This window comes from Prionailurus viverrinus, chromosome E3, assembly GCF_022837055.1.
Source record: "Prionailurus viverrinus isolate Anna chromosome E3, UM_Priviv_1.0, whole genome shotgun sequence".
Lineage (NCBI taxonomy): Eukaryota > Metazoa > Chordata > Mammalia > Carnivora > Felidae > Prionailurus > Prionailurus viverrinus.
This window is the reverse complement of record NC_062576.1, coordinates 41,763,363-41,790,051: the sequence shown is the minus strand read 5'-3', so window position 1 is coordinate 41,790,051 and position 26,689 is coordinate 41,763,363. Positions and strand designations below refer to the sequence as shown.

Genomic DNA, 26,689 nt, shown 5'->3' with positions numbered 1-26,689 from the left:
TCTCTGACCCTCCCCGACTTGAGCGCGTGTGCTTGCTCGCTCTCTCTCTCTCTCTCAAAACAAATAAACTTAAAAAAAAAGTCCAACCAAGTCTATCTCTGCTTTTTGGAGATAGAGTCTCTGTCCTCCCCTCCTGCCTCAGAGATGCTGGGGACAGAGCAGGATGGGGGGTTGGCCTTTGTCCTGCAGCCTCAGACCGATTTATGACCACTGCTAGCAAGGCCAGGTCCAGGATGGGTTGGAGAGTCCTGCCTCCACCAGGGATCTCCCTCAGATCCCAGTGACCTTCTCCCAACCATCCCCACCCACACAGGTGGGGTCAGGCTGGTGCCTGGCCTGCCCGTCCTCTCTGGATGAGTGGGCATCCACAGAAGCTGAAGGCCACCAGAGGCCATAGCTGTGCACCTGGGGACAAGTCGTTTCCCTAACCAACTACCCCTGCCACAGGGAAAGGGCAGCAGGGGTGGGGCCCTAGAATGGCCTGGGCCCCAGCTGGGGGAATCCTGCCTTGGGAAGATTGTGGACAGATGGAGCTCCAGAGGGGACAGTCCCCACCCAAGCCCAAGTGCCCCTAGCATCCATGGTCCTTCTCTGTAAATTTTGGGGGTGCAGGTGGGGAAATTGTCACATGGTCCCCCACCTGGGCTCTGGTGGGGGTACGGGGGCTTCAGCAACAAAGGAGCCAAGCATGGGCAGGCCTGTTTGTGAAGCCAGGGTGGCAGGGACACTCTCCCTCTTGTTTTGGGCAAAGGTGGGTCTGATCCCTGGGTATTTTCAGAAATGGGGTGTGGGGCAGAAAGGCATAAGGAAGAAGGGGGACTCAGGCCGGTGTTCCGTCTCCTCCACGTGCTCCACTCACGTCTCTTGGATCTAGCTGTCGTCCCCAGCCTGAGACCCAGCTCACCCTTGTTCCCTGCACTGGCTGCTCCCATCTGCCTACCCCAAAGTTTGTCCAGGCATCAAGACCAGAAGCCCCTTTTATGCCCCCATCTCGGCTCTCCACCACCAGGACTCTACTTTGGGTCAGTGTCCTTTCCTCCTCAAGGACAGGGCCCTTCCTTACGGCCTGGGTGCACAGAGCCTGCAGAGACCAGGGCACATTCACACAGCCCAGTCCATAAACGCTAGGGGAATGGCTGTGTGCCTCCATGTTGCATCTCGCTCTGTGGGTGGGACATCCAGTCTCTGGGTATGCGGACACGGGTCCTCTGTGAGCCTCTGGGATGTGGAGCCAGAAGACTGCGCAGACACAGACACACACACACACACACACACACACACACACACACACACACACACACCAGCTCCCCAGGCTGGGCAGACTCCAGGAGTCCCCTCTGCCCAGACAGAAGATGGGTGGGGGTGGGGGTGGGGTGGGGGACTGTGGAGCCCCAGGTGCGGCCTGTACCGCCTGCAGGTAACGAGAGCCTGGGGACCTGGGGACCTGGGGGAGGAGGGGCACGCCTGCTCCACTGGGCGCCCCCACCCCCACCCGCCCCTCCCAGAGGGCTTCCCCGGAGAATCCCCCAGGCTCTCGCGGGCGCCGTAGGGGTGGGGCTGCTCTGACGGACAGAGCGGGGTGCAGGCTGGGCCGGCGGCTGGGTCCGTGACCGCGGCGGCTGTGCGGGCTCCTGGTGCGCCCACGGCGGGGACGCCCAGGTGCCGGCGCCGTGCGGGCGACAAGCGCGTCTCTGCGGGGCTGCGCGGGGTCCGCGGAGCGGCTGGGGGCGCGCGGCGCGGGCGCGGCGCTGGGCGCGGGGGGCGCTCCCGGCCGGGATGAGCTCACCGCAGTCGCGCCGGGGCTGAGCGCCGAGCCGGGCGGCGGCGGGGCGGGCGGCGGCTCCTCGGCGGCTCCGCGGCGGAGCCGGGCCGCGGGCCACCATGCTGGGCCTGGACGCGTGTGAGCTGGGGGCGCAGCTGCTGGAGCTGCTCCGGCTGGCGCTGTGCGCCCGAGGTGAGCGGGCTGGGCTGGGGCCAGGGCGGCCACGTGGGCGGGGGTCTCGGGCGGAGGGTGGGGTGAGGAGGCTTCGGCCCGGGGCGGGGGCTCGCCCTCCCCCGCGGAAACTTTGGGGCACTAGAGGGGAAATCGTGGCGTGGTCCCCCGCCTGGGCTCTGGCGGGGTGGGGCGGGGGTGGAGGGCTTCGTCCAGGGTAGACCTTGGCTGGGGGAGGGGGGGGGAGGCCGGGGGGGGGGGGGGAGGCGGAAGAAGGAGCCAAGAGTGGGCGGGTCTGTTTGTGAAGCCAGGGTGGCTGCGAGACCCTCTCCCCTTGGGAACCTGCCCCTGAGATCCCCCCTCCCTTGGGTGGGGCGAGGGCTCCTTCAGGGCGTGTGGTGATCATTGAGGAGCCTGGAGTGCAGAGAGCATGGACTGGAAAAGATCCTGTCCCAAAACACTGTGGGAAGGGGTTTAGCGAGACCCCTGCTGCCAGGCACCATGGGAAGGGGCTCGAGGAGACTCTGAGTCTGAAGGCGCCCAGGGAGGTAACCTCAGAGCATGAGCGCAGGCAGGGGTTTAGAGAGAAGCCCCTCTGTGCCCCAGGAACACTACGAAGAGGAACCCCTGGGACAGCAGGAAGGCTTTCCGAGATGTGAAGGGCAGGGCCTCTGCCCCAGGGAAGACCTCGGAGGTCGCCACTCCACAGTGGTGGCCTCCAGTCCTTGGGGCTGTGCCCCATTCAGGATCTTCCTTCCCCCCACCTTTGGCCTCAGAGTCAGGGAGGAGCCCCGGATGGATGGGTTGCTGGGCCAGAAAAGGCAGCTGGTGCCTCCGGGGTGTCGCTTGGCTCCCTCTCTCAGGAGCCTTCTCCAACCCCCCAGCCTCCTCCTAAAAGGTTTGGGTGCAGATGCTGCTCTGTTTCTTCCCAGACCACCTCTCTTCCCCGACACCCCATGCACCCCTCCCTCTCTGAGCACACATCCCTTTCCCTAACCCACCCCCCTCCCTGAACCAAGTCCCTCTGGGCACTGAGAGGCACAGCTGGCCAGGTGGGGGGCTTCGGTTTGATGAGTGAATGCCAGGGTCAGCTGGTCACAGCTGCTCATGCACCTCCCCAACCCTCAGTCCTCCTGACCGACAAGGAGGAGAGACAGCTGTCGCCCGACGAGGCACTGGATGAGGCCGTGCCTGAGTACCGGGCCCCGGGGAGGAAGAGCCTCCAGGAGATCCAGCAGCTGGACCCTGATGATGAGAGCCTGGTCAAGTACAAGCGGGCACTGCTGGGGCCCCTGCCACCCCTCGTGGGTATGTAGGGCTCTGGGCCCGGAGGGGAGGGGCGGAGGCCGGGCAGCTGGGGCGGGGCGGGGGTGGTTGGGGGGGGTAGCCGTCCTGGTGACTTCCGGTTTCTCCTCAGACCCGAGCCTGCCCAATGTGCAGGTGACCAGGCTGACGTTGATGTCTGAGCAGGCTCCAGGGCCCATCACCATGGACCTCACAGGTACTGCCCCCCCCCCCCCGTCGCCCGCCATGGGGCTCCTGGGGCAGGGTCTCCACTGTCACACTTAGCTACACTGTCCCTCGCAGGGGAGCTGGCTGCACTGAAAAACCAGGTGTTTGTCCTGAAGGAGGGTGTGGATTACAAAGTGAAGATTACCTTTAAGGTGAGGGCAGCTGTCGCGGGGGACACCTGCCAGCACAGGGCCAGCCCCCCCAGAGGGGCCCTTAACATCCTCTGTCCCCCAGGTCAATAAGGAGATCGTCAGTGGCCTCAAGTGTCTGCATCACACCTACCGCCAGGGCCTGCGTGGTGAGGGCAGCGAGGAGGGCTGGCCTGGGGGGCTGGGGGGGGGGCGGCTGCGGCAGAGGGTGGCCCCTGACAACCTCCCCCTCCCCCAGTGGACAAGGCGGTGTACATGGTGGGCAGTTATGGCCCTAGCGCCCAGGAGTATGAGTTTGTGACCCCGGTGGAGGAGGTGCCTCGAGGAGCCTTGGTGCGGGGTGCCTACGTGGTCACGTCCTTCTTCACTGACGATGACAGGACAGACCACATGTCCTGGGAGTGGGGCCTCCACATCTGCCAAGACTGGAAGAGCTGAACGTCCCCTACCCCGGGGGCTGTCCTCAGCCCACCTGGGGTCCTTGTTTCCCCTGCCCCTGCAGCCAGTGACCACACCCCCACACCCTCTGCTCCGGTCCTGGGACACCCCCTTCCTGGGCTGGCACTGTGCCCTGAACAGTCCTATTAAACGTCACCTTGTCTCGGTGCCCTTGGTGTTGCCTCTGTCTGCCTCCCCTCCCCCGGGGGTGGGGGGAGCCTCGTGGCCTTATCTTCCTGGGACTAGGACTGGGTGCCACGTGGCAGCTGCTGCTTGGCCCCCGGCCCCCTTATCTGCCCCCCGCCTCGTGGGCCCAGCACTGCCATGGACGGCCAGCTCCTGCTTGTGCTGCTGCTGCTGCTGCTTGGGGCCTCGGGCCCAGAGGGCCAGGGGCCAGGGCCCAGGGAGCCCGAGGAGGAGCCCCCCAAGGAGGAAATCCCTGAGGAGGATGGGATCTTGGTGCTGAGCCGGCGCAACCTGGGCCTGGCCCTGCGGGAGCACCGCACTCTGCTGGTGCAGTTCTGTGAGTGCACCGGGCCAGAGGGCTGGAGGACCCACAGGGGCCCCCCGGGGCGGGGGGGGGGGTTCAACTCCCCACCCTGTGTATCCCGGGCTTGTGCACACGTGGCCCGTGGGCACTTGGCACTTGGCACTGTGGGCACTTGGCCCCCCGCTGTGCTCCTGGGGCTCCATGGAAGGGCACCTGAAGCAAAGCCCTGGGACTGAGCTGGGCCTGGGGGCGGCCAGCCTGAGCAGGGGAGGGTGGGGCTGGGGAGGGAGGCACAGGTGCAGGGAAGACCCTAGATCACCATCTATCTGCAACTCTTTCTGTGAGGGGCCACATAGCATTCAGGCCTATAGCATTCTGCTATGGATTAGAAAAAGAATAGGGGCGCCTGGGGGGGCTCAGTCGGTTAGGCGTCTGACTTTGGCTCAGGTCACGATCTCACAGTTTGTGAGTTCGAACCCTGCGTGGGGCTCTGTGCTGACAGCTCGGAGCCTGGAGCCTGCTTCGGATTCTGTGTCCCCCTCTGCCCCTCCCCAACTTGAGAGTGCACGCGCTCTCTCTCTCTCGCTCTCTCTCTAAATAAACATTAAATAAATAAACATTAAAGAAGACATGTTTTTAATGTTTATGTTGAGAGAGCAAGCACGTGAGCAGGAGAGGGGAAGAGAGAGAGAGAGAGAGAGAGAGAGAGAGAGAGAATCCCAAGCAGGCTTTGCACTGTTATCTCAGAGCCCGATGTGGGGCTCGATCCCATGAATTGTGAGATCATGACCCCAGCCAAATTCAAGAGTCAGACAAACAGTCAACTAATTGAGCCCCCCAGGCGCCCCCTCTTCGGTGGATTCTTGCAAAACTTTACACACGTGAAAGCCATTCCTAGATGGCAGGCTTCCGCAAGCAGGCACAGGTGGTCCAGGCAGCTGGAGGGTTCTTCTCAAACTCACTGTTAGGGCGGTGCTGGCCGCTGCACGCCCCCCCACCCCCACCGCCCCCCGCCCCCCGGTGTGGGACCTTGCGTCTGGCTCTGCTGCAGAGGGTCAGATGGGCCCCCAAAGGATTCGGGAAGCGTGGATAGGAGTGCTCTCTGCCAGACCTGACTGATCCCAAGGTTCTGGCCGGGAGGGAGCAGGAGCCGAGGCTGGGGCTGTGGAGGCCGGTCGGGGACACTCATGGCCCTGTCCCCCAGATGCCCCATGGTGTGGGCACTGCAAGGCACTGGCCCCCGAATACAGCAAGGCCGCAGCCCTGCTGGCGGCAGAGTCAGCCAAAGCCAGGCTGGCCAAGGTGGACGGGCCTGCAGAGACAGAGCTGACGGAGGAGTTTGCTGTGACCGCATACCCCACGCTCAAGTTCTTCCGCGATGGGAACCGCACACACCCGGAGGAGTACACCGGTAGGGGGAGCGGGCACGAGGGGGGCAGGGGTGGGGGGCTGGGCCAGGGCTGAGGGGACTCTTTGCAGGCCCCAGAGAGGCTGAGGGCATCGCTGAATGGCTGAGGCGGCGGGCGGGGCCCAGTGCCACCCGGCTGGAGGACGAGGACGGTGCCCAGGCACTGATCGACGGCCGGGATGTCGTGGTCATTGGCTTTTTCCAGGTGAGCTGGTGGTACTGGGGTCCAGGCCATGGGAGCAGGGCCCGCGGTGCCAGCTGACCTCACAGGCTTGGGGCTCCTTAGGACCTGCAGGACGAGGACGTGGCTACCTTCCTGGCCCTGGCCCAGGATGCCCTGGACATGACCTTTGGCCTCACTGACCAGCCAAAGCTCTTTCAGAAGTTTGGCCTCACCAAGGACACCGTGGTGCTCTTCAAGAAGGTGGGTCAGGGCCAAGGTGGGGGTCGGGGCTCAGGGCCGTGGCTCCTGCTGACCCCCGCTGAGTTGTCCAGTTTGACGAGGGCCGGGCAGACTTCCCAGTGGACGAAGAGCTGGGCCTGGATCAGGGCGACCTGTCGCACTTCCTCCTCACGCACAGCATGCGTCTGGTCACAGAATTCAACAGCCGGGTGAGTTGGACTGTGGGTGCATTTGCAGGGGTGGGATCGTGTCCAGGGGAGCCAGCCCCCGCGAGTGCGGTTTGCCCTTGCAGACGTCGCCGAAGATCTTTTCGGCCAGGATCCTCAACCACCTGCTGCTGTTTGTCAACCAGACACTGGCCTCCCACCGGGAGCTACTGGCTGGCTTCGGGGAGGCAGCTCCCCCATTCCGGGGGCAGGTACCGGCCGGGACGGGGGGAGGCGGGGTGGTGGGGATGTGGGCTGACCGGCACCGACTGCCTGCCGGCAGGTGCTGTTCGTGGTCGTGGACGTCGGTGCCGACAATGGCCACGTGCTGCAGTACTTCGGCCTCGAGGCCGAGGAGGCCCCCACCCTGCGCTTCATCAACATGGAGACCACCAAGAAGTACGCACCTGCACACGGGGGGCCGCTCACCGCAACCTCCGTCACCGCCTTCTGCCACGCAGTCCTCGGCGGCGAGGTCAAGGTCTGCTGCTGAACTGCCCACCCGGGAAAGGGGGGGGGGGGCGGGAGGGGAGCAGCAGTGCCCACGAGAGCCCCCCAGTGAAGCACCCGGCCTGGTTTCCCCCAGCCCTACCTCCTGAGCCAGAAGCTGCCCCCTGACTGGGATCAGCGGCCGGTCAAGACCCTCGTGGGCAAGAATTTTGAGCAGGTGGCTTTCGACGAAACCAAGAATGTGTTTATCAAGTTTTGTGAGTGTAGCGGGCCACGGGTGGTGGGCAGCGGGCAGGTGGGGGCCTCTGCTGGCTGTGCCAACGCCCCGCTGTCCTAGACGCCCCTTGGTGCACCCACTGCAAGGAGATGGCCGCGGCCTGGGAGGCCCTGGCCGAGAAGTACAAGGACCACGAGGACATCATCATTGCGGAACTGGACGCCACAGCCAATGAGCTGGAGGCTTTCCCTGTGCACGGCTTCCCTACCCTCAAGTTCTTCCCCGCGGGGCCGGGTCGCAAGGTGAGGTAGGGCAAGAGACCCCGTCTTCCTCGGTCTGCGGCTTGGTCCGCACCTTCCTCGGGCCTCGGCCATGGCCAAGAGATAGGGCAGGGCCTCCAGCGGCAGGGCCTGGGAGGATGTGGCCGGGGTGCAGGGCTGGGTGAGGCGTGTTCTCCAGAGCCTCGTGTCCCTCCTTAGGTGATTGAATACAAAAGCACCAGGGACCTGGAGACCTTCTCCAAGTTCCTGGACAACGGGGGCGAGCTGCCCGCAGAGGAGCCCACAGAGGAGCCCACAGCCCCCTTCCCGGTGGGTGCCTCTTTCCCAAGGTTCCCAGTCTCTGGACGTGGCAGTGAGGGTGCCAGGGGCTGGGGTGAGTCAAGGGCACAGCTTCTAGCCGGGGCTCTGTGACCCTTTCCAGGAGACCCCAGCCAATTCCACCACGGAGCCCAAAGAGGAGCTGTAGTCGCCCCCCCCCAGCATCACCGTCTGGTGCCCCCACACCGGATGGTTCACTGAGGAGCCAGTGAATAAAGAGCTTTTGATCCTGCACGGTGTGTGTGGTTCCTGAGCACGGCCGGCCCCCCGGCCCCCCAAGAACCTCCTGGGCCCGTTCCGTCTTGAATGCGTCCTAGCCCTTGCCCCCAGCCCTTCTGGGTGGGTCTCTGACCCAGATCTGGGTCTGGGAACCCACCCTCTCCAGAGCTGTCAGTGTACCTCCACCGGACACCCCCCACACACAGGGGACCCTCAGAGGCCTGAAGTGCCGTGGTGGACGATGGCAAACAGGCCACCAGGCTCCACCCACAGAAAACAGCTGTCTCCATCGCCGGAGAAGGTTCAAAAATGATTTTATTCCATTATTATCCAAGTACCTTTGAAAAGATAATTGTACAAGTCAGCGCATGAAAAATGGGCTGGGGCAGCCCCCTCCACCCCGCTGGCCCTGGCCTGAGAAATGTACATATTTACACGGGCCCTTAAAGGGGAGGTGGGGGGGCCCGGGACCCGCTGAGCCCGCGCTCTGGAAACGGAGGGTGGAGGAGGGAGAGCGCTCCGGGCTCCGGCGCCGGATCCACACAGTGGCAGGCAAGAGACAAGCTGTGTTGAAGGCACTCGGTGACATGTACAATTTACAGAGGCCCCCGCGGGGCCCCTGGCCCCCCAGGCCCGGGCCAGGCCCGAGCGGGGCAGGGCGCGGCGGACGAGTCCCAGGGGGAGGGGCAGAGCCTGCAGTGTGAGCGCGGGGCGAGGAGCGGGCGGGCCTGCCCCGCGGTCAGCAGCAGGGCGACACGGAGGGCGGTCGAGGTGGCTCCGGGGCGGGCTCCCCGCCCAGGCGGACCGAGTATTGCTGAGGAGTGGACCGCGCACCCTCCTCGTCAGCTGCAGGATGGAGGCCTGTGGGACCCGCAGAGGGACCCCTGCCCGTCCGGACACAGACGGCCCGAAGAGGCGGGTGGCCTTCTGCCAGTAGTTGTGTTGTCTGCATACACACCACGCAGGTGACCCACAGGACCCTCGGAGGCCGCCCTGGCCCCTGCCCGACGAGGGCCCAACCTGGCGCGGAGGCCCGGCTGGCGGGTCAGTCCACCTTCTCCACCTTGCCGATGATCTTCTCCTCGAAGACCGGCAGGACGGCCTCATCTTCCCGAACCTCCTCAAACACCACGCCGCAGTCAAACTCGTCGCTCACCTTCTTGAAGTAGTATCTGGAGGACGCGGGCCAGAGGCGGCGAGAGGAGGTGAGGGCCTCGTCCCCTCCTCTGCTGGCCCAGCGGCCTCATCTCCCCTCCCGTGCACACAGACGCCGCAGGGCCCCGGCCGCCAACACGTGTGCTGCCCACCGCAGGGTCTCCCGCGCCGCCCGGCCCTCACCTGTAGTTGCCCTTCCTGGTCAGCAGCTCCTTGAACTGGCCCAGAGTGACGGCTCGGCCCCGCACCAGGGTCCGGTACGGGATGGGCTCCCCGCAGAAGTAATAGGCCACCACGATGCTGTCACACGGCTGGGCGCTCCCACTGCCCGCCTTCCTCTGCGACTTCGACCTGGGGGCAGAGGCGCAGCGGTGACCGCTGGGCTCGGGGTCACACAGGACACACCCCAAAGGGCTTCGGGCCCCCTACAAACAGGGGATAAGGACTAGAGAGGATGAGCCGGCCTGGCCGTGTGCAAACACCACGAGTGCGAAAGCCCGGATACCCCTCACCCGCAGGCGCCCTGTGGCCTCACTCCGTGTGGGGCCTCAACCAGAGGCTCCGGTCCGGCCACACTCTCCGAAATCTACAGCATGGATGCCAGCTCATCTCCCCTCGTGCCCGTGGCCTCCAGCCTCCCTGTGTCCTGAGCTGGCTGGAGCACGTCACCTCCTACCCAGACCACACGAACATGGTTTCTCAGGGCTAGAACCCATGGTGGATCCCATCGCGAGGCGTGGGAAAAAACGCAGCCCCCACCTCTAGGCTGGGCGACGCTACCTGTACCTTAGGAGAGGCCTGAAGCCCTAAAGCTTCAGAAACTCTGAACGCCAGAGGCTGGGCGAATGGCACCGTGTATGGGTCTGGAAATGAACCTGCCCGCCCCCCTACCCCCACCGCAGACAGCTGGTCTGAAGAGCAGAGGCAGTGGCCGGCCAGAATTGCAGGGAGGGCTGTGAGGCCTGCACGGTCTCCTGCCCGGGACCACTCCGAAGGGCCACCTGTCCTGATGGGTGACGAGATCGCACAGGCAGCGCGCCCTCCGTCCCGTAGTGGTCCCCGTCCCTGTGACCGCCCCGGAGCTGCCCAGGTGTGCTCGGACACAGCCCCTGGCCCCCACCAGCCACCCTGCCAGGAGCGGGTGCAGCGTCATGTCGGGAAGGCCTCCTGAGCTCACAACGGGACCCCCTGTCTCCCTGGTGCTCCAGGGGATAGAGGGGGCGGTTCCTTGGGCTAGCTGGCTGTCTGCTGCTCAAGCCGGGCTCCTGGGTGCCTGCTTTCCTTCCCTGAGTGCTGCAACCTAACATGGTGGCGGGGGTCCTCTGCAGAAGGGATGCAGGGCCCCTCCCCGCCCCAGAGACCACCCTCGAGGAGTGACCTGGTGGGGAAGCTCTAAGTCACTCAGGCATCCGGCTGGACGTGATGAGCCACTGTGTGGGATGAGGCGGGGGACCCCGTTTCTGCTCTGTTCTGAGCAGAGGCACAGGGGTTGGGTGGCTGGCACCGTCTACATGAGGTCCCCAACACCTGCCCTGCACCACGCCTGCCTGGGGAGCGGACGCGCCAAGCACCTGTTCCCACGTTCCACGCAAGAACAGAGCCAGACAGACTCCGTGTGCTCACGGCACCCGGACACACACGCCCGCGGTGCTGGGCCAGGAGAGGCACCACCAGTCGCAGACCACCGAGCCCCAACGGCTGGCCAGGAAGCTCAGGAAAGTAAAGGCGGGTGGGCACACGGGGCCAGAGTGGAGGCAGCAGGTCAGAGCTCCCTCCCTGGCCCGGTGGCCACGTGTCACACAGGACGGCCCACGTCTCCTCTGACAGAGACCGGAAGCTTGAGGCCGGCTCCAGCTCTTCCGGCGCGACGCCCCAGATCCTGGGAACAGTGGCTCCCCCGCGGGAGGCGGGGTAAGCGGTACCGAGACCCTCGGGGGGCGCACGTACTCTGTCTCCGAGAGCTCCAAGTCGGACACGGCTGGCACCACGCTCAGCACAGGTGTGCACGCTGGCCTGACACAGGAGCGCCCCCGCTGGATGACCTCCTGCACATACCTAGGGAACAACCACGGCGGTGAGCTGCGCGTGCTGGGGTCGGGCCTCTGCCAAGGCTCCGCCGTGACAGTGGGGCCACAGACAGGCAGACGGAGCAGGAGCCCCGGGGAGGGTCCGTCACCACCGAACCAGGCTCCCACCGTGTGGGGCGGACAAAACACCACACCACACCACACGACGGGGGCTTCCAGGGCTCCGTCGGGGCCGGTGAGGAAACACGAGGCTCCAGTTAATCCAGAGTTCCTGGACTCCTCGGCGGATGACACTCCGGGGAACCACCGACCCTTCCTCCACACTGAAAAGAGCCTTCGGGGACGGCCTGGCTCCGGCCTCGTCCGCGTGCTCATCCTCGTCCGCGCTCCTCTGCTGCTCCATCCCGAGCAGCTTTCCCAACAGCTGTCTGCCCCGGACGTGATGTTGTGCAGCCCTGACGGTGACTTGTCTTCCGCCAGCCGGGGCGGGGTGGGGGTGGGTCACCCCACAAGGAACTCGGACCTCCATCCGTGTCTGCAGTCGCTTACAAAAGGCCCACGTTCTGGACCGGCGACAAATGGAGACGCCGGAGCCGGTGGCCAAAACCCTGTCAGGAGCCTCACAGCCCAAATACGGATTCCCCAGAGGCTTGTGTGGACCAGTTTGGCGTCTCTGGCCGGCACGAGCACACACAGGGCCTGCCGGCTGCTGCGGTGAAGAGCAGACGTGAGCCCTACACCCCCAGTGCGTGGCAAGGACGACGTTCCCAGGCTCTGTGCAGCAGGGAAGACTTCCTACCCATATGCCCCAGCCCCTTCCCCGCCGGCCACTCTGCCGCCCTGTCCGCCTCCAGGTCACAGGCCCCGTCAGACGAAGCAGCATCCGCAGCACCGAGCCGGCTCTCTGGTTCTATGTTGACAGGGTCACAGGGTGTGAGACAGGTGGCCATAAACGTGGTCACACTCAATGACCAGGGGACGCAGTCAGGCTCCTGGCTCTGCCCGATAAGACAGGCAGCAGGGATGGCCTGCATCCTGACACCAGCCTCCCAAGAGCTGGACGGCCCCCCACACAGTGAGGTCCCCAGGAAACATGCCCAGTGACCATGACTGGGCAAGGGGCGCTGGCAACGTCCAAGAACAGGGCCACCGTGTGACCATGCTCCGGGGCCTCGGTGGAAAATGCAGATTTCCCGGATCTGTCCGGGAATTCCAACGCGCTGGTACATTTGGGGAAAAGTGACCTCAAGGCCCAGCAGAAAGGGCAGGGGAAGGCACATTCTGGCCTGGAGAGAAGACCGCCATCCACAAAGGGGTTCTCCCTAGGGTGAGCGGCAGGGCGTGGGGAGCCGCATTGGCCTGAGGCTGCGTCAGCAGTGGGCGGGGCCTCTCTGGCCCTCAAGGCCCAGGAGGGCATGGCACTGGGGACAATGGGGCTTGGGGTCCCTTGCAGAGAAGACTGTACCTCTACGCGTACTTCAGCAACATTCACCGTCCCACCTGTGCGTGGCACCGTTTATGGCTCCCCGCCCAAGGACCCCCCCCAGGACCCCCACTCTGTAGCCTGCACAGCGGCCAGGGGGATCCTGACCGTAGTGTCTAGAGGCTCCGTGGAGCCCCGGGGCGAGTGCACACTCACAGAGGGGAGACGGCTCCCTCTCTACCCCAGGAGGACCCTCCCAGCCCCTTGTCACACAGCAAGGCCACGTGCCGTGCCCCGGGTGGCGCTCAGTGAAAGAAGAAACCAGGACTGCTGGGGGGTGCCCAGGCCTCGGGGGGCTACAGCCCCAAAGCAGTGCCAAGGCAGCCCTGATTGGGGGTGTGGCCTGCCCTCCCCGCTGCCCCCCTACCTCTGCTTTGAGGGTAATTTGCTGGCTCTCTTCTCTTCCTCCTCCAGGCGCCTGCGGGCCTCCTCCAGCTGGGTCAGAGGGTTGGGGGCTGGGTTGGGTGGCATGGTGGGGTCTTGAACGAAGAGGTGAGAGGGCTGGACGGAGTTGCGAAGCTGAGCGCTGACCCAAGGGTGCACGGCCCCGGGACGCTCCACGGACAAGGGCCTGGGGCTCTCGTGTACCTGCTGCTTCTTGGCACCGGAAGACCTTTGGGAGCAAAGGAACGAGTGTGGCAGCATCTGGAACCCTGGCCACAGGCGGGGCCAGTGGAGGCCACCAGGGGCACACCTGCCACCCCTCCCACCACACCACAGGACACCGTGCTCCTCTGCTGCACCCTCCTTTTGTAGCTCATTTTTATTTATTTATTATTATTATTATTATTATTATTTTTTTTAACATTTATTCATCTCAGAGAGACAGAGCACAAGCAGGGGAGGGGCAGAGAAAGAGGGAGACACAGAATCCCAAGCAGGCTCCAGGCTCTGAGCTGTCAGCACAGAGCCCGACGCGGGGCTCGAACTCACAAACTGTGAGATCATGACCTGAGCCCAAGTTGGACGCTTGACTGACTGAGTCACCCAGGTGCCCCTGTAACTCATTTTTAAAGAATTGTTTAAAGGTTGTTTATTTTCAGAAAGTGTGAGTGGAGGAGGAGCAGAGAGAGAGGGAGACACAGAATCCGAGGCAGGCCCCAGGCTCTGAGCTGTCAGCACAGAGCCTGACACGGGGCTTGAACTCTCAGACCGCAAGATCACGACCTGAGCTGAAGTCGGACGCTTCACCGACTGAGTCACCCAGGTGCCCCTTTTGTAACTAATTTTTCACAACTTTACTGAACTATGTCATACCCTATATAAAAACTTCAAAAAAAAACCAACTTTTCACTGTTTTTAAAAAACATTTTAGTATCAAAATAAATGCTCTTTGTGAGAAAACTGAACCATATAGGAAATTCCAAAGTAAAAACAATCTAAAAATCTTAATTTAGAAGTACCTACTCTCATTATATTGGTATATTCTCCTTCCCGTTAAACACAATCACCGTAACTCTAAACATACAATTTTTCATTTTTTCAAATGTTTCCCCCGTGGGATCACACACCTCTCTCTGCCTTCATTACCCAACACAAAACGCTCTAGAGCTGTGCAGTACAGCTCTTTGCAGCACGGCTGAATTATACCGAAAACATCAGCCTCTCTTAGCCTTGGCTGGAGCCCTTGGAAAGGGGGGCTTTAGCACCAGGAGGGAACCCTGGAAGAGGGCCCCCAGGCTCAGTGCCCTCGCAGTCCCGGAACTGCCCCAGGAAAGATGGCATCTCCCTCCTAAAGAGCCCACGGGGCCAGCCACAGGGAGACCTTGGCTCTGGGGCCCACCCCCAGCCTCTCCTTGCCCCCCCCCCACCTCCCATCGCCTGGCCCCCCCACGTCCTCCCTCTCTCGCTGCCCCATGCCTCCACCCCCCTGCCTACCTGTTGTATGATGTAAGAGCAACAAAGACAGAGGCACACTGTCCCCCAACTCCAGGGAGGCCAGGGAGACCTGGCAGGGATACTGAAATGCCACCATTTAAAATGGCCCATCCTGACATCAAGCACCTTCCAACCTGAGACTGTTTCCAGATGGGCCTTTTATTCTTCCACCACAGAAACCCTCCATCTGGCGTGGGAGGAACGGCCAGAACAGAGCCATTCCTTGTGGAAACCCGAAAAGGAAATCCAGAGAAACCCAACCAAAGCAGGAGAGGGGCTCTGGAAAGACCCTCACCCAGGACAGGTTTTGTGACCGCAAAGGTGTCCGAACACTGGCGGGAGCCTTGTTCCCACAGTCACGTGGAGGCCAGACACAGGGACCCACGGGTGGAGAGTCCCACGTCTCTGCTCAGGATGGGCTGGCTGGCAGGTGGTTACCCACTTCTCCCTTTCTCCCCTCCCCACCCCGAGCCACCCCCCCCCCCCCCCCCCACCGCCGCCACACACGCGCACTCTACCGTCCCCAACCATATCCAAAACAGACAGTCAGCGAAGCGGGAGACTGAGGAAGGAGGGGTGGCCAGCCCACCCACGGGCACCAGCCCCACGGCCCAGACAGCTGGTCTGGGGGTGAGGCGTGCAGTCCGGGCCAGCCCCAGTCCCCCATGGTCCCCCCAAAACGGACGGACCCACGCGAGGCGGCAATGGCACGTCTGGGGTCCTGGCTCCACACCCTCCAGAGCAGCCTCCGGCTCTGTGGGGCCAGTACAGAGTTCAGAGGGTGCAGACACCACCGACGGCTGGGGGGTGACCAGGTGCGATCAGAGAAGACTTGTCCTGCGCGGTCTGTCTGGAGTGGCGTCCAGGTACCTGCCTGACTGCCCCAGTAACTTAGGTCACTGTCGTGTGGAGGCGTCAGCCACCCAGAAAGCAGCTCGTGAGGGCAGCTGTGTGAAAGCGGGGCCCCCCCTTGGCCGGCTGGGCGCAGCAAGAGGAGGTCAGGCAGAAATGTGGTGACTTGAGAACGAGCTCAGCAGCGGACGCTCCTGCCCAGGACACCGAAGCTGTGTCAGGACCCCAAGGCCGGCACAGGGCCCCACTCGGGGCGGGAGTCAGCAAGCTCACACGGCCACGGCCACGGGGTATAAGGACAGGTGGGTGGGGCCAGGCCGCAGCTTCAAAGACCCTGGCGGAACCGTGCTGTAGGCTCGTCAATTAGTGCCACACGCTGGTGCCCGCGCCACCCAGGACGCCGGGTGCCTTTTACCCGTGGCTTGTGTGGCCACACCCACCCGGGACACCGGCGCCTCTCACCCGTGGCCGGCCTTGCGGTGCCGGCTGATCTCCTTCTCCCCCTCGATGATCCACTGCATGATCTTTTGGTTCTTCTCCGCGTCTTCCGAGGGGCCAGGCACCTCGGCTCCCGCGCTCTTCCCTGACTCCGCCTTCTTGGCGTTTCTTCTGGAGGCAGTGCCAGACTTCCCGCTACAAAAGCAAGGGGCCGGGAGTCACCTGCTGCCTTTACTTTGTGGCCTGTTGCCGGAAAGCGGCTACCTGAACGTGGTGGCTTTGACAGAGCTGTGTGTCCTCGCGGGCTCCGCCCCAATGCCAGGGGGTTCTCTGAGGTTAGGCTGGTGGGGAGCACAACGCGTCCACGCAGCACCAGCTGGGAGGGCAGGAGCACCTGTCCTTCGCCCTCCCAGCCCTGCCACCCACCTGGTGGCAGCAGCACCGGGACCCAGTCACCCCTCACCCAGACGCCTCCCCCGAAACAGGTTACTCTCTATCCATGCACCCTTCAAAGGCCAGAGCCCTGGATGGCCCGGGACCCCAGGCAGGACCAGGCACTCATGCTGGGCGCTGGGGCCCTCTGGCCACCACATGCCCACGGTCTGTGCAGGCAACCCCGGCTGGACGACTTTTAAAGGGGAACTGTGGCCCAGAAAACTGAACAGAACCCTCAGGAGACACAGCCTCTCACTGTGACCCCTTCCTCCCCGGGAAGGCGCACGTGGCCCTTACTGATATAGGTTCAGGGATGAAGAAACCACAGCCCTGATCCCAAAGCAAGGCCCAGGCTGCCACAGACACTCACCTGTAGGCCAGGCTGTCGCTGGCATTGGGGGCGGTGCCCACGCTCTCTGAGTGGCTACGGGGCTTGGCTGTGTGGCCGTGCAGCTCCGGGCCCCAAGAGAAGCTGCCCGGGATGCGGCGGGCAGCCTCAGCCTCAGCCTGCTCCTTGGGCCTGGCCGCCCCGTGGTGACTGTGGTGGTGGCCGTGCCTGTGCAGGTGTGGGCCGGCTGCGTCCAGCTTCACCCCAGACTTAGGTGCGTGCTTACTGTGCCCAGGGGGCACGCCCCCTAGGACCCCCACAATCTTGGGCACGTGCCCGCTGTCAGGGGAACGGTGGCCGGGCCCCGGCGACTGACAGCCCGGCGTCCTCATGACCCGCTGCACATGCTCATCCAGGATGCTCTCAGGGTTCTCCTCGTGCGCGTCCCGCAGACCCACGCAGCCCACGTCTGCATAGCGGGGCGGGAAGTGGTGCCAGGCTGTGGCCAAAGGCAGCTTATGAGTGGCCCCCGGGGCACCAGAGGGCATGTCACCATCCTCACCTTCTTCCTCCTGCAGGACAAGGTCACGAGTCACCTCCTGGCACCGGCCGAGTCACAGAAACCTCGTCCTCGCGGAAACAAAGAAATAGGCCCGCAACGCTCCATCTCGGGGGCCGGAAGCACCGAGCCCAGGATGAGCAGGCCAGGTGAGGCGCTGGGTGCTGGGGAGCGTGAGAGAGTGAGCACGCCCACCACGCACCAGGAGCTCGAGGACCACAACGCCCACCCAATCCCGCCCACTGAGAAACCTCCAGAGGGACTTAGTTCTTTTACACTTCTCAATAAAGATATTTTTATTTCTTCAGTTGATTTTCCTAGTCCTCAATTTTATTTCCATGTTTTCCATTGTATTTCCTTTTGTTTGCTTTTAAAGTTTATTTGTTTTGGGGGGGGGGGGGAAGGGCAGGGAGAGAGGGAGAGACACAGAATCCTAAGCAGGCTCCACTCTGTCAGCACAGAGCCTGATGTGGGGCCCAAACTCACAAACCGGGAGATCATGACCTGAGTCGAGATCAAGAGTCAGACGCTTAACCGACTGTGCAACCTGATCGTCCCTTTCCCATTACATTTTCAAAGGAAATACGCCCTTGTACAGAAGAGCTCGTTTTCTGCTTAATTGCTCTGCTCTGTGATTCTGGGTCAACTGTCACACTAAATCCAGTTGGGTTTCTCTGGAGTCTCTGGCAGCCAACAGGACCCTATCTGTAAATATAACATCTGACCAGCCAAGTCTTGTATTTATTTTCTCATCTCACTGAATTGTGGACACCAGAATAACGGTGGGTACAGCCGGTAGTGACCAGAAAGGATGGGACAGCTACCCCTGTACTGTACCAGAAACAAATCTCACAAAATCCACAAGAAACTTTTCACTTATGGGAAAGCGTCTCCACGTCACCAGGACAGGCGGTCAGCTGCAGACACTTCAGTCCACGCTCAGGTCGCAGGTGGCACGGAGCAGGACAGAGGGCAGGCGCATGGCTGCGGGGAGGGTGAACACGCCCCTCTCGGGCACACCGGGGCCCTGGGCTCCCCACCCCACGTCCCATGCCGGACCCCCCACTCTGCCCTCGACGGACACTGACCCCTACGGTTAAGGAGGAGGGGCTCTTGCAGTCCCCGGGGGGCGGCATGGGGTGGTGACGGACAGCTTGGGCTGAGAGCCAGCTTGTCTCGGTGGCTCTGAACATGTAGGAAATCGGTTTTACGGTTTTGAAATGTTACAGGTTCACCAAACTGTCTAGCTAAGAATTTTCACTTTCTTCTTTGTTCTTATTTTCCGAATTTTACAACAAAACTCTTATTTAAAAATTTGTAGTTATTCGTCTTTAAAAAAAGACTATAGTTTATGGCATATTTATATGAGCCTTATTTTGTAAAATCATACAAGACAGGGACTCTCACGTCCACGCGGATTCCCTGTACGTACGTAATTAGAATTGACTTTCTCCTGTTTTGTTTTAAACACTCAGGGCATCCGATGGCACCGCACAGCCAGCTGTGGGGCAGCGAGCCCCCCAGGGTCCGAGGGAAGCCTATGGGGACAGAGTGGCTACAGGCCAGAGACTGTGACACGGAGCCTGGCAATCCTGTCCAGACGCCACCGCGGGCCTGCCGATTCGATCCCGAATCGATACCCAGGAAATGCAAGGGGCTACTCGTTTGAACATCTTGTGTTAAGTCACAGGCACTGGGCAACTCTCTGTGGCCGGGCCCAGCCCCCCGTGACAGCTCCTGGGAGATCCAGGCACAACCGCACGCCCTTGACAGGGAGGCCGCAGACAACAGGAGACTAAGACTCAGACATGAGAAAAATACACCGAATACCAATGGCTGTTAAAATGCCCGTCCCGCACAGTGACCTGCAGGGCCACGGGCACACCGAGCCACGAGGACAAACTTGACACAATTACCACAGCCGGGTTCTACGGCAAGAAGGTTTGAAAGTCTCCTTCCTTAAACTTCTTTCACAAACCACAGGGTACTTTTACTTCGTGAGCGTACTCAGGAGGCACTGACGGAGGCGTGCTTGGGCCGCGGACGCGCCATGGTGCCAGCTCCACGACGGCACGCAAACCAGGGCTTGGCTCCTGTAAAACCCGCCGTGCCTCATGGCAACTCTGTGTCCGACACTGATTTCTCAAAGAAGGTTACCTGACAGGCCATGCCCTGACAGTCCCTTCACTCACGGAGGCCTCTGCTGGACCCTGACGGGGAAGGTGGCCTCCGTGGATGCCCACTGAATGTCCGCCCCCACCCTCGCTGCAACCCAGACTGGCAAACAGGCAGCGGGTCAGCACACGCCCGGCGCCCAGGCCAGCACTGCGCTGCCTACACGGGAGTCACCGGGTCACGACGAGGGAGGAAGACAAGAAGATGCCGGTAAGAAAAACCTAGTGTCCCTGCCCAGGTGCTTAAAAATACTTTCATAGGGGCGCCTGCGTGGCTCAGTCAGTTGAGCGGCCGACTTCGGCTCAGGTCATGATCTCTCGGTCCGTGAGTTCAAGCCCCATGCCGGGCTCTGTGCTGACAGCTCGGAGCCTAGAGCCTGCTTCTGTTTCTGTGTCTCCCTCTCTCTCTGGCCCTCCCCCATTCATGCTCTGTCTCTCTCTGCCTTTCAAAAATGAATGTTAAAAAAAAAAAAAAAAAAACTTTCATGCGGGCTCCCTCTCGGAGAGCACACCATCTGGCCATTCACCTCGACGACCACCCCAGCCTTCCTGGTGCCCACCGCGAACCCCAGGTTTTGAAACGCTATTCGAAATCTGAAAAGTGTGGGGGGTGGACTGGCCCCTCATTTCAAACCTGGGTGTCATATGAGGGGGCTCCGGAACCCTGGACGGCAAGGGCACAGCACCGTGTGTGATGCATGGAGGGCAGGACAGGAAACCGCCAGGTGTGACTGTGGCTGGACCCCATGACAACCCTTGCGATGGCATCTCCAGACTTGGGGTGCACATGACTCACCGGGGGAACACGGAAGGTGAGACAGCAGGCCCCTCCTGGGGGTTCGGACAGAGTCTGAGCAGGGCTCAGGTCCGTGTTGTAAATGAGTATCGGGTGACCAGGTAGAGAAACAATTCCTTCAAGACAATCCTGTTTCGGGTGTGTGTTTCTTTGTGTTGTGTTTTGAGAGAGAGAAAGAGAGAAAGAAAGAGAGAGCAAGCCTGCAAGAGGCGCAGAGAGAGAGGGGAAGAGAGAATCCCACCAGGCTCCACGCTCAGCACAGAGTCCTATGTGGGGCTCAATCGCATGACCCTAGGATCACGACCTGAGCCAAAATCACGAGTCGGATGCCCTACCAAGCGATGCGCCAGGCACCCCCACAGCAGTCATGGTTTGGGTTTCAGGCATCGGGCATGAGGTATTGAGGGAAAAAGTGCAAGACGCCACTCGTTGGTGACTGTTTTTCCTTCTTCTTTTTTTTAAAGCAAACTCCACACCCAACGTGGGGTTTGAACTCACAACCCTGAGAGGAAGAGTCGTACGCTCCACCGACCGAGCCGGCCGGGTGCTGCCAGTGGTGACCTTTCTTAGTTTCAGAAGGAGATTCCTACCTGCTGGAGAAAAGCAAAGGCCTGTCTCCAGCGACACAGTGGCGCCTGGCTCCGGGAGCACGGGGCACTGGGGCCTCGGGGACACACAACCTGGTGAGGCGTGAGGAGCACGGGGAAGGCCGTGCTCAAGGGACATGTCTGTCATCAACATCTCAGGACGGAAACCCGAGCACACGTGGGAATGAGTCTTGCAGGATGACGCCCACAGGCCACATAAGCCACATGTCTCTTTGACAGCTACAGGCCGAGAAGTATCAGAGCAGGTAAGTCACAAACCACACGTAATTGTCCCAGCACTCCACGTTCTGCCCGGCAAGGCCACGGGTCAGAAAACAAGGCACAGGAGCCTATTTCTGAACGTGACCCTTTCTGCACTCGGGATGACAGGTGGGAGCCCCCAGGCCCCGTGCCAAGGGCACACTCTGCTCCACACGTGTGCCCGGCGCCCCTGGGACCTGGCGGGGCCGCGGGGGCATGTGGGACACGGGAGGGAGCGGGAAGGGGGTTGGGCTGAAAGGAGAGGTCAGTATGCACGTGGTACGCGTTGAGTCGTCTGCCAAAACTGCCTTCTTGAGCCGAGCCGATGTAGCTCCGGTGTGGCCACCGCCTGGGGATGACAGCAGGGCGTGGTCTCTGCCAGCCTCTCCACACGTCCCCAGAAGCAGGTGGCACAGGAACCCCAGCTCCCCGCAGGCCAAGGAGCGGCTGCTGAGTGCCTTACTGGTTGCTCTCAGACCGGGCTCGGGGTCCCCGCCAGGGGGACCTCCTCCCCAGGAGACGGTGAAGACCGCACAGGAGCGGTGGCGGCTTCAGACGGGCCCCCGTCACAGGAGAGCGGCCAGCCACCAGGGCAGGGTCAGAGGGCGTCGGGAGCCAGCACTCTGGGAGACCCAGGAGGGAGCTCGTGGGAGCCTGAAGCTGCCCTTAACTCCACCAAAACGCAGTAAGATCATCCAGAACCCGAGCCGCACTGTGGCCTCTCCCAGAAGGCTCACTCACCATCCGGACGCGTTTCAGCCGCTCCTCCAGCTTCTCCTCGGCCTCCCGTGTCCGCTGGATGGCCTCCAGGCGGTGGATGAGCTCCGCGGCGAACTTCTGGGGCTCCACGCGGACTTCCTTTGGCATTCGGTAAGTGCGCTGCAAGGAGACACTGATTAGCCAGCCACGTGCAGCCTTGAACTGCCAGCCCCGTCAAGATGGCACACGGGCACTCTCTGGGCGACCAGGAGGAGCCCCGAACGTGCGTTTTGTTTCGTTTTTTTCACTTGTTTTATTTTTTGTTTTTTTAAATTTATATCCAAACTAGTCAGCATGTAGTGCAACAGTGATTCCAGGAGTAGATTCCTTAGTGCCCCTTCCCCATTTAGCCCATCCGCCCTCCCACACCCCCTCCAGCAACCCTCCGTTTGTTCTCCATATTTATGAGTCTCTTCTCTTTTGTCCCCCTCCCTGTTTCTATATTATTTGTGTTTCCCTTCCCTAGTGTTCATCTGTTTTGTCCCTTAAAGTCCTCATAGGAGTTTAGTCATGATTTTTGTCTTTCTCTAATTTCACTGAGCATAACACCCTCCAAGATTTCATTCTTTTTGATTGCCAAGTAATACTCCATCGTATAAATATACATCTTTTTTTAAATTTGTTTTTATTTATTTTTGAGACAGAGAGACAGAGCATGAGCAGGGGAGGGGCAGAGAGAGAGAGGGAGACACAGAACCTGAAGCAGGCTCCAGGCCCCGAGCTGGCAGCACAGAGCCCGACGCGGGGCTCGAACTCACAGACCGTGAGATCACGACCTGAGCTGAAGTCAGCCACTCAACCGACTGAGCTACCCAGGAGCCCCATATATCGCATCTTCTTTATCCATTCCTCCAGCAATGGACATTTGGACTCTTTCCATACTTTGGCTGTTGTTGATAGTGCTGCTATAAACATCGGGATACATGTGTCCCTTTGAAACAGCACACCTGTATCCCTTGGATAAACGCCTAGTAGTGCAATTGCTGGGTCGAAGGGTAGTTCTATTTTTAGGTTTTTGAGGAACCACCATACTGTTTTCCAGAGTGGCTACACCACTTTGCATTCCCAGAAACCTGCGTTTTCTCTTAAAACGAGTGTTCACACTTGCCCCTTCTGCTGGGTTCCTCACTGCCCCCTTTTCTTGTCTAAGGTCTCCTTTACCCAGCACTGAGCCAGGAGGGACAACAGAGCCCTGGTGACCATCACATTAGGTCTGTGTTAGGTCACTACATGTTTTAAAAGTCTAACATTACTGTTACCTAATCAGGCCTTATTTTAATTTGATCAGCTGTCCTAACAATATCTTTTAGCACAAACGTGTTTTAAAAATCTAAGCCACTTGGGCGCCTGGGTGGCTCAGTCAGTTAAGCATCCAAACCCTGATTTCAGCTCAGGTTCCAATCTCATGTTCAATCTCATGTTCTCAGCTCAGGTTCCTGAGTTCAAGCACCACACTGGGCTCTGTGCTGACAGCGGAGAGCCCAGCTTCGAGCCCTCTGTCCCCCTTTCTCTCTGCCACTCTCCAGCTTGCACTCTGTCTCTCTCTCTCAAAAATTAAAAAAATATACATATTTTTTAAAATCTAAGCCACCACCCCCCTGTTGAGGGGGATGGGGTCACCGGGGAGCTGCCAAGAGGAGGGGAGAGAGCCCAGGGGGCTCGGACAGGGCAGGAGGGCAGACGGAGGAGGGAGTAGCCCGAGACAGGGTGACACACAGGAATCCTCTCTGATCTCCTGGATGGATAGTGGCGATCTAGAACCCTGGACTTCAGATGCACAGCAAGCTGAGCAGGGAGGACTCCGTGTGGGGCAGGAGCCTGAGCGGGGGCAGTGCCCCTGGGCACAGTTTTGACTCTATGTTTCTCATCTACAAAACGACAGAACCTCAGAAACAGGTAAGCTTAGGTGAGAAAATCATGGGAAGGGCTCGGGGACAAATGCCCACGTGTGGGGCTATCACTGGCCTCGATGAGCTCAGGGGCGGCTGCAGAAAGCTCGGAAGCGTCCGGAGAGGGAAGCAGGGGAGGGCAAGCCCAGGACACAAGCTAACACTTCAACAGAGAGAGCTGGTGCGGAAGGTCCGGGGGTGCCCAGTGTTCTCAGAAGAGGCTGGGCAGTAGGGACAGCCATGAGGTCGAGACCCGGAAGGGAGTCTTTGCAGACAGCATATCCCAGTGGACAAGAAAGGCCCGAGGCCAGCAGGCTGGCTTCTCCGGGGACTGAACTGAGCAGAGGGCAGTGACCTGCATGAGACTGAGACAGCAAGGCCAGACGTCCAGGTGGCAAGCGCTGAGCAGCGCTGACCGTGAGACGGCACACGCAGAGAAAGGGCAGAGTGAGAAGTCCCCACGAGACGGAAACGCACCCACGTGGAGTGAGGACGCGTGCGAGGCTCGGCCCTGTGGCGGATGCCTGCCCCCAAGCTCAGGTGTTCTGGAAAAGAGCCTCTAGGCTGCACGGCTATGCTTCTGAAAATGGGAAACTGTCAGAAATGACAATAATTACCAGCTCTGTGGAAAAACGGGTAACGTTCCGGCTGTGGAGGAACAAAAGAAGTCACAAAGGAAAAAGTCCTAGTAATTACAACTGTGGACCTTCTGGGGAGTTCAGATGGCCCCTCCCTCGGGCATCAAGGAGTAGACCTTTCATGACTGGAAAGTCAGCGGGGTCCCCCACGTGGTGGTGCCTCTGTGCCCCTGCACCGACACCCACACACAGCCCCTCGTCCTGGCCCTGATCCCCTGGAAGTCACACAGCAAGGACCACCAGGCACAGCCCACCCGCCTACCTCGGGGCAGCACAGCGTCTGCCTCTCGCCCGCGTTCCCGGACCTGCCTCCCCTGAGACCCACCCCAAGTCTCCGGCCCAACGACAAAGTAGACACGCACAGGTTCCTGGGGCAGGCGGGTGTCACCAGCCACAGAAGAGACACCCAAATCACAGGACTCCACGACCTCGGCCGAGATGGGAAACATTTTCTTCTGGTTTGTTAGATAAAAAATGTTGCCCTTAAAAATAAAAGTCAGTTATTCTACTAGCAAAAATGGTTTTATTTAGGAGTAACAAAGAACTGCAACTGGGGACAAGCATTGTATGGCAAAAGTGATAGACTACTCCCACGAACAAAGGCAAAGACGTCATCTTACGGAGAAGGGGAGTTGGGAGGGCTGCTGTGAATGGAAGTCCACTGGAGAGAAGCAAGCGTCTGGGGCGACAAAGGCTTCTCCTTGGCTGAGCTGCAGGGGTGGGACGCAGTGGGTAGGGGACGCAGCGCGTCCTTCCCTGTAACGGACGCTCCTGCTGGGTTGGCACGAGAGCTCCCCCCACTGGCTTCCCGACTCCCCTTCGGTGAGTTTTCTCCTGCTTCATTTCCACGCCGGACAGAACGGATGCAGCATGCCCTCTCTTCGCTCTTAACTCCGAGCCACGTGCTGGCCTGTCTGACCTGACCACACAGCCAGGCTGGGCTCCAGGCTGTGCCCAGTGCTGACGGCAGACGCCAGCTCACCCAGGGAGTGCTTCTGCTGCTGAGACCCCCCCCCACCCGCGCCCCACCGCCTCAACGGGCTACCCAAGCACACCCCCGCCAGGCCCCTCTGCTGAGCTATCAGACAGATGCAGAGGGGCCCCTGGAGAGACCATGAAGCTCCCCACGCCGCCGAGAAGCACGCGGGCGACATCTTCTAACGCTGGTCCCCGGAAAACGAAGCCCAGGCGGGTGAGGAGGCCGGTGACCTCTGCCCCCCCCCCCCCCACCGCCCCCGGCATCTGCACCAACCGCCTGGCCGTGCCCAGTCCATCCCAGCCACGACCTGTTCCCCTGAACGTGTGAACAGCTCAAGGAGCAGGGCTCATTAAGCCTCCCCTGGAAGGTAACCAGCACTCAGAAGTCACCAGGACGCACAGGACTCCTACTTTCAACGAATGGTCGCACAGGGTCAGGCCCGAGGGTCAGCGTGGTGCCCAAGAACGTTCTTAGCCCTGCCGGGGGGCTGGGCGACCAAGGCTGGAAGCCCGTGAGCCCACAGCACTGTCCACACCACACGGTAAAGCCAGGCTCTCGCTGCCATGCCTGCCTCTCTCAGCTCTGCCTTCACGCTGACTTGGCCAGGACCTTCCAGAGACTGAAGATGCCTTGCTTTCCTCGATTCTGGAACATTCCCCCAATGACACTTCTGACTCTTGTCTCTTCCTGATTCTCTGTGCCGCATTCTGAGACATCTTTCCAGGTCTATATTGCAGCTCACCAACTTTCTCTTTTGGTTTTCTTGAATATGCCGTTTAATTGCTTGAATCAGATCCTATCGCCAGAATTGGTTGGTAGGCGTCCCACAGAGGAGGGCTCCCTGACACGAGCATCCCTGGACCCGGAGGCCCCACAGGCCCTGCACGGCCACAGCGCTCAGCTGGACCGTTTCTCTGCACTCCCTCAGTCTGGAACGAGGCTGTCTCCTCTGGACTTATGTGACCCTGTGACTTTTGAAAATTTGAAGCCAGTTCTTGGGCAGGGTGGCCCTCAACGTGGGCTGTGTCCTGCTGATTTCTCCGGCAAGAGGCCCCGGGCCTCTCATGGTCCTCGAGGGGGCAGCATCCACAGGTCCCCTCACGGCTGAAGATGGCACCCCTGCCCCAAAGTCACTTTTTCCCATGGGAGCGACAGCTTCACCTGGGCCGGTGCAGGTGTCCTGCTGTTCATCACACTCCCGGTGTGTTCAGTCCGTCAGCAGAGACGCGCACGCTCCCGCCTCACCGCCACTGACCCTCACGCTTTGGTGGCCTGGTGGGAGGGAGCACCTCCACGTGGCTCCTGTGTCCACTCACCCCCTTCCTTTCTGGGACACAGGGTACCCAGGCACCCCTACTACTCCCCCTGCCCAGGCCCAGTCCTGAGTTTACACATCCATGAAGAGAGGAACCTGGGGGGTCAGTCAG

The 26,689-nt window shown here is 61.1% G+C and overlaps 3 protein-coding genes across 4 annotated transcripts in view; 2 read left to right on the top strand and 1 right to left on the bottom strand.

Moving 5' to 3' along the window:
• The first annotated feature begins 1,523 nt into the window (after window positions 1-1,523).
• On the top strand, window positions 1,524-4,200 carry ARHGDIG (Rho GDP dissociation inhibitor gamma). Its single transcript, XM_047837707.1, has 6 exons — window positions 1,524-1,954; window positions 3,062-3,241; window positions 3,351-3,434; window positions 3,521-3,597; window positions 3,680-3,743; window positions 3,833-4,200. Exons 1-6 carry the CDS (start codon window positions 1,882-1,884, stop codon window positions 4,030-4,032), a joined length of 678 nt encoding a protein of 225 aa, XP_047693663.1. The 5' UTR covers window positions 1,524-1,881; the 3' UTR covers window positions 4,033-4,200.
• Window positions 4,201-4,347: 147 nt separating this feature from the next.
• PDIA2 (protein disulfide isomerase family A member 2) lies at window positions 4,348-8,037 on the top strand. Its single transcript, XM_047837702.1, has 11 exons — window positions 4,348-4,555; window positions 5,727-5,933; window positions 6,002-6,135; window positions 6,217-6,354; window positions 6,426-6,542; window positions 6,626-6,751; window positions 6,823-7,020; window positions 7,126-7,246; window positions 7,327-7,508; window positions 7,686-7,796; window positions 7,909-8,037. Exons 1-11 carry the CDS (start codon window positions 4,357-4,359, stop codon window positions 7,951-7,953), a joined length of 1,578 nt encoding a protein of 525 aa, XP_047693658.1. The 5' UTR covers window positions 4,348-4,356; the 3' UTR covers window positions 7,954-8,037.
• A 284-nt stretch (window positions 8,038-8,321) lies between these two features.
• AXIN1 (axin 1) overlaps window positions 8,322-26,689 on the bottom strand; it is a 64,118-nt gene continuing 45,750 nt past the window's right edge. Inside the window, exons 5-11 of one of the 2 annotated variants that reach the window (XM_047837686.1) lie at window positions 21,739-21,876; window positions 16,663-17,192; window positions 15,882-16,052; window positions 13,057-13,302; window positions 11,127-11,234; window positions 9,363-9,530; window positions 8,322-9,196 (exon numbers count right to left, since the gene is read on the bottom strand). In XM_047837686.1, coding sequence (XP_047693642.1) covers window positions 9,070-9,196; window positions 9,363-9,530; window positions 11,127-11,234; window positions 13,057-13,302; window positions 15,882-16,052; window positions 16,663-17,192; window positions 21,739-21,876 — 1,488 coding nt within the window. In that variant the 3' untranslated portion in view covers window positions 8,322-9,069. The remainder of the gene's footprint in view (window positions 9,197-9,362; window positions 9,531-11,126; window positions 11,235-13,056; window positions 13,303-15,881; window positions 16,053-16,662; window positions 17,193-21,738; window positions 21,877-26,689) is intronic. The other variant, XM_047837687.1, reaches the window with a different exon arrangement.

Excerpts from the sequence above, each read along its gene's own strand:
- ARHGDIG (XM_047837707.1), top strand. The coding sequence starts at position 1,882 with ATGCTGGGCCTGGACGCGTGTGAGCTGGGGGCGCAGCTGCTGGAGCTG. Across the intron at positions 1,955-3,061 it reads GCTGGCGCTGTGCGCCCGAG|TCCTCCTGACCGACAAGGAG; the intron begins GTGAGCGGGCTG and ends CCCAACCCTCAG. Across the intron at positions 3,598-3,679 it reads AAGTGAAGATTACCTTTAAG|GTCAATAAGGAGATCGTCAG; the intron begins GTGAGGGCAGCT and ends TCTGTCCCCCAG.
- PDIA2 (XM_047837702.1), top strand. The coding sequence starts at position 4,357 with ATGGACGGCCAGCTCCTGCTTGTGCTGCTGCTGCTGCTGCTTGGGGCC. Across the intron at positions 6,543-6,625 it reads TCACAGAATTCAACAGCCGG|ACGTCGCCGAAGATCTTTTC; the intron begins GTGAGTTGGACT and ends TTGCCCTTGCAG. Across the intron at positions 7,797-7,908 it reads AGCCCACAGCCCCCTTCCCG|GAGACCCCAGCCAATTCCAC; the intron begins GTGGGTGCCTCT and ends GACCCTTTCCAG.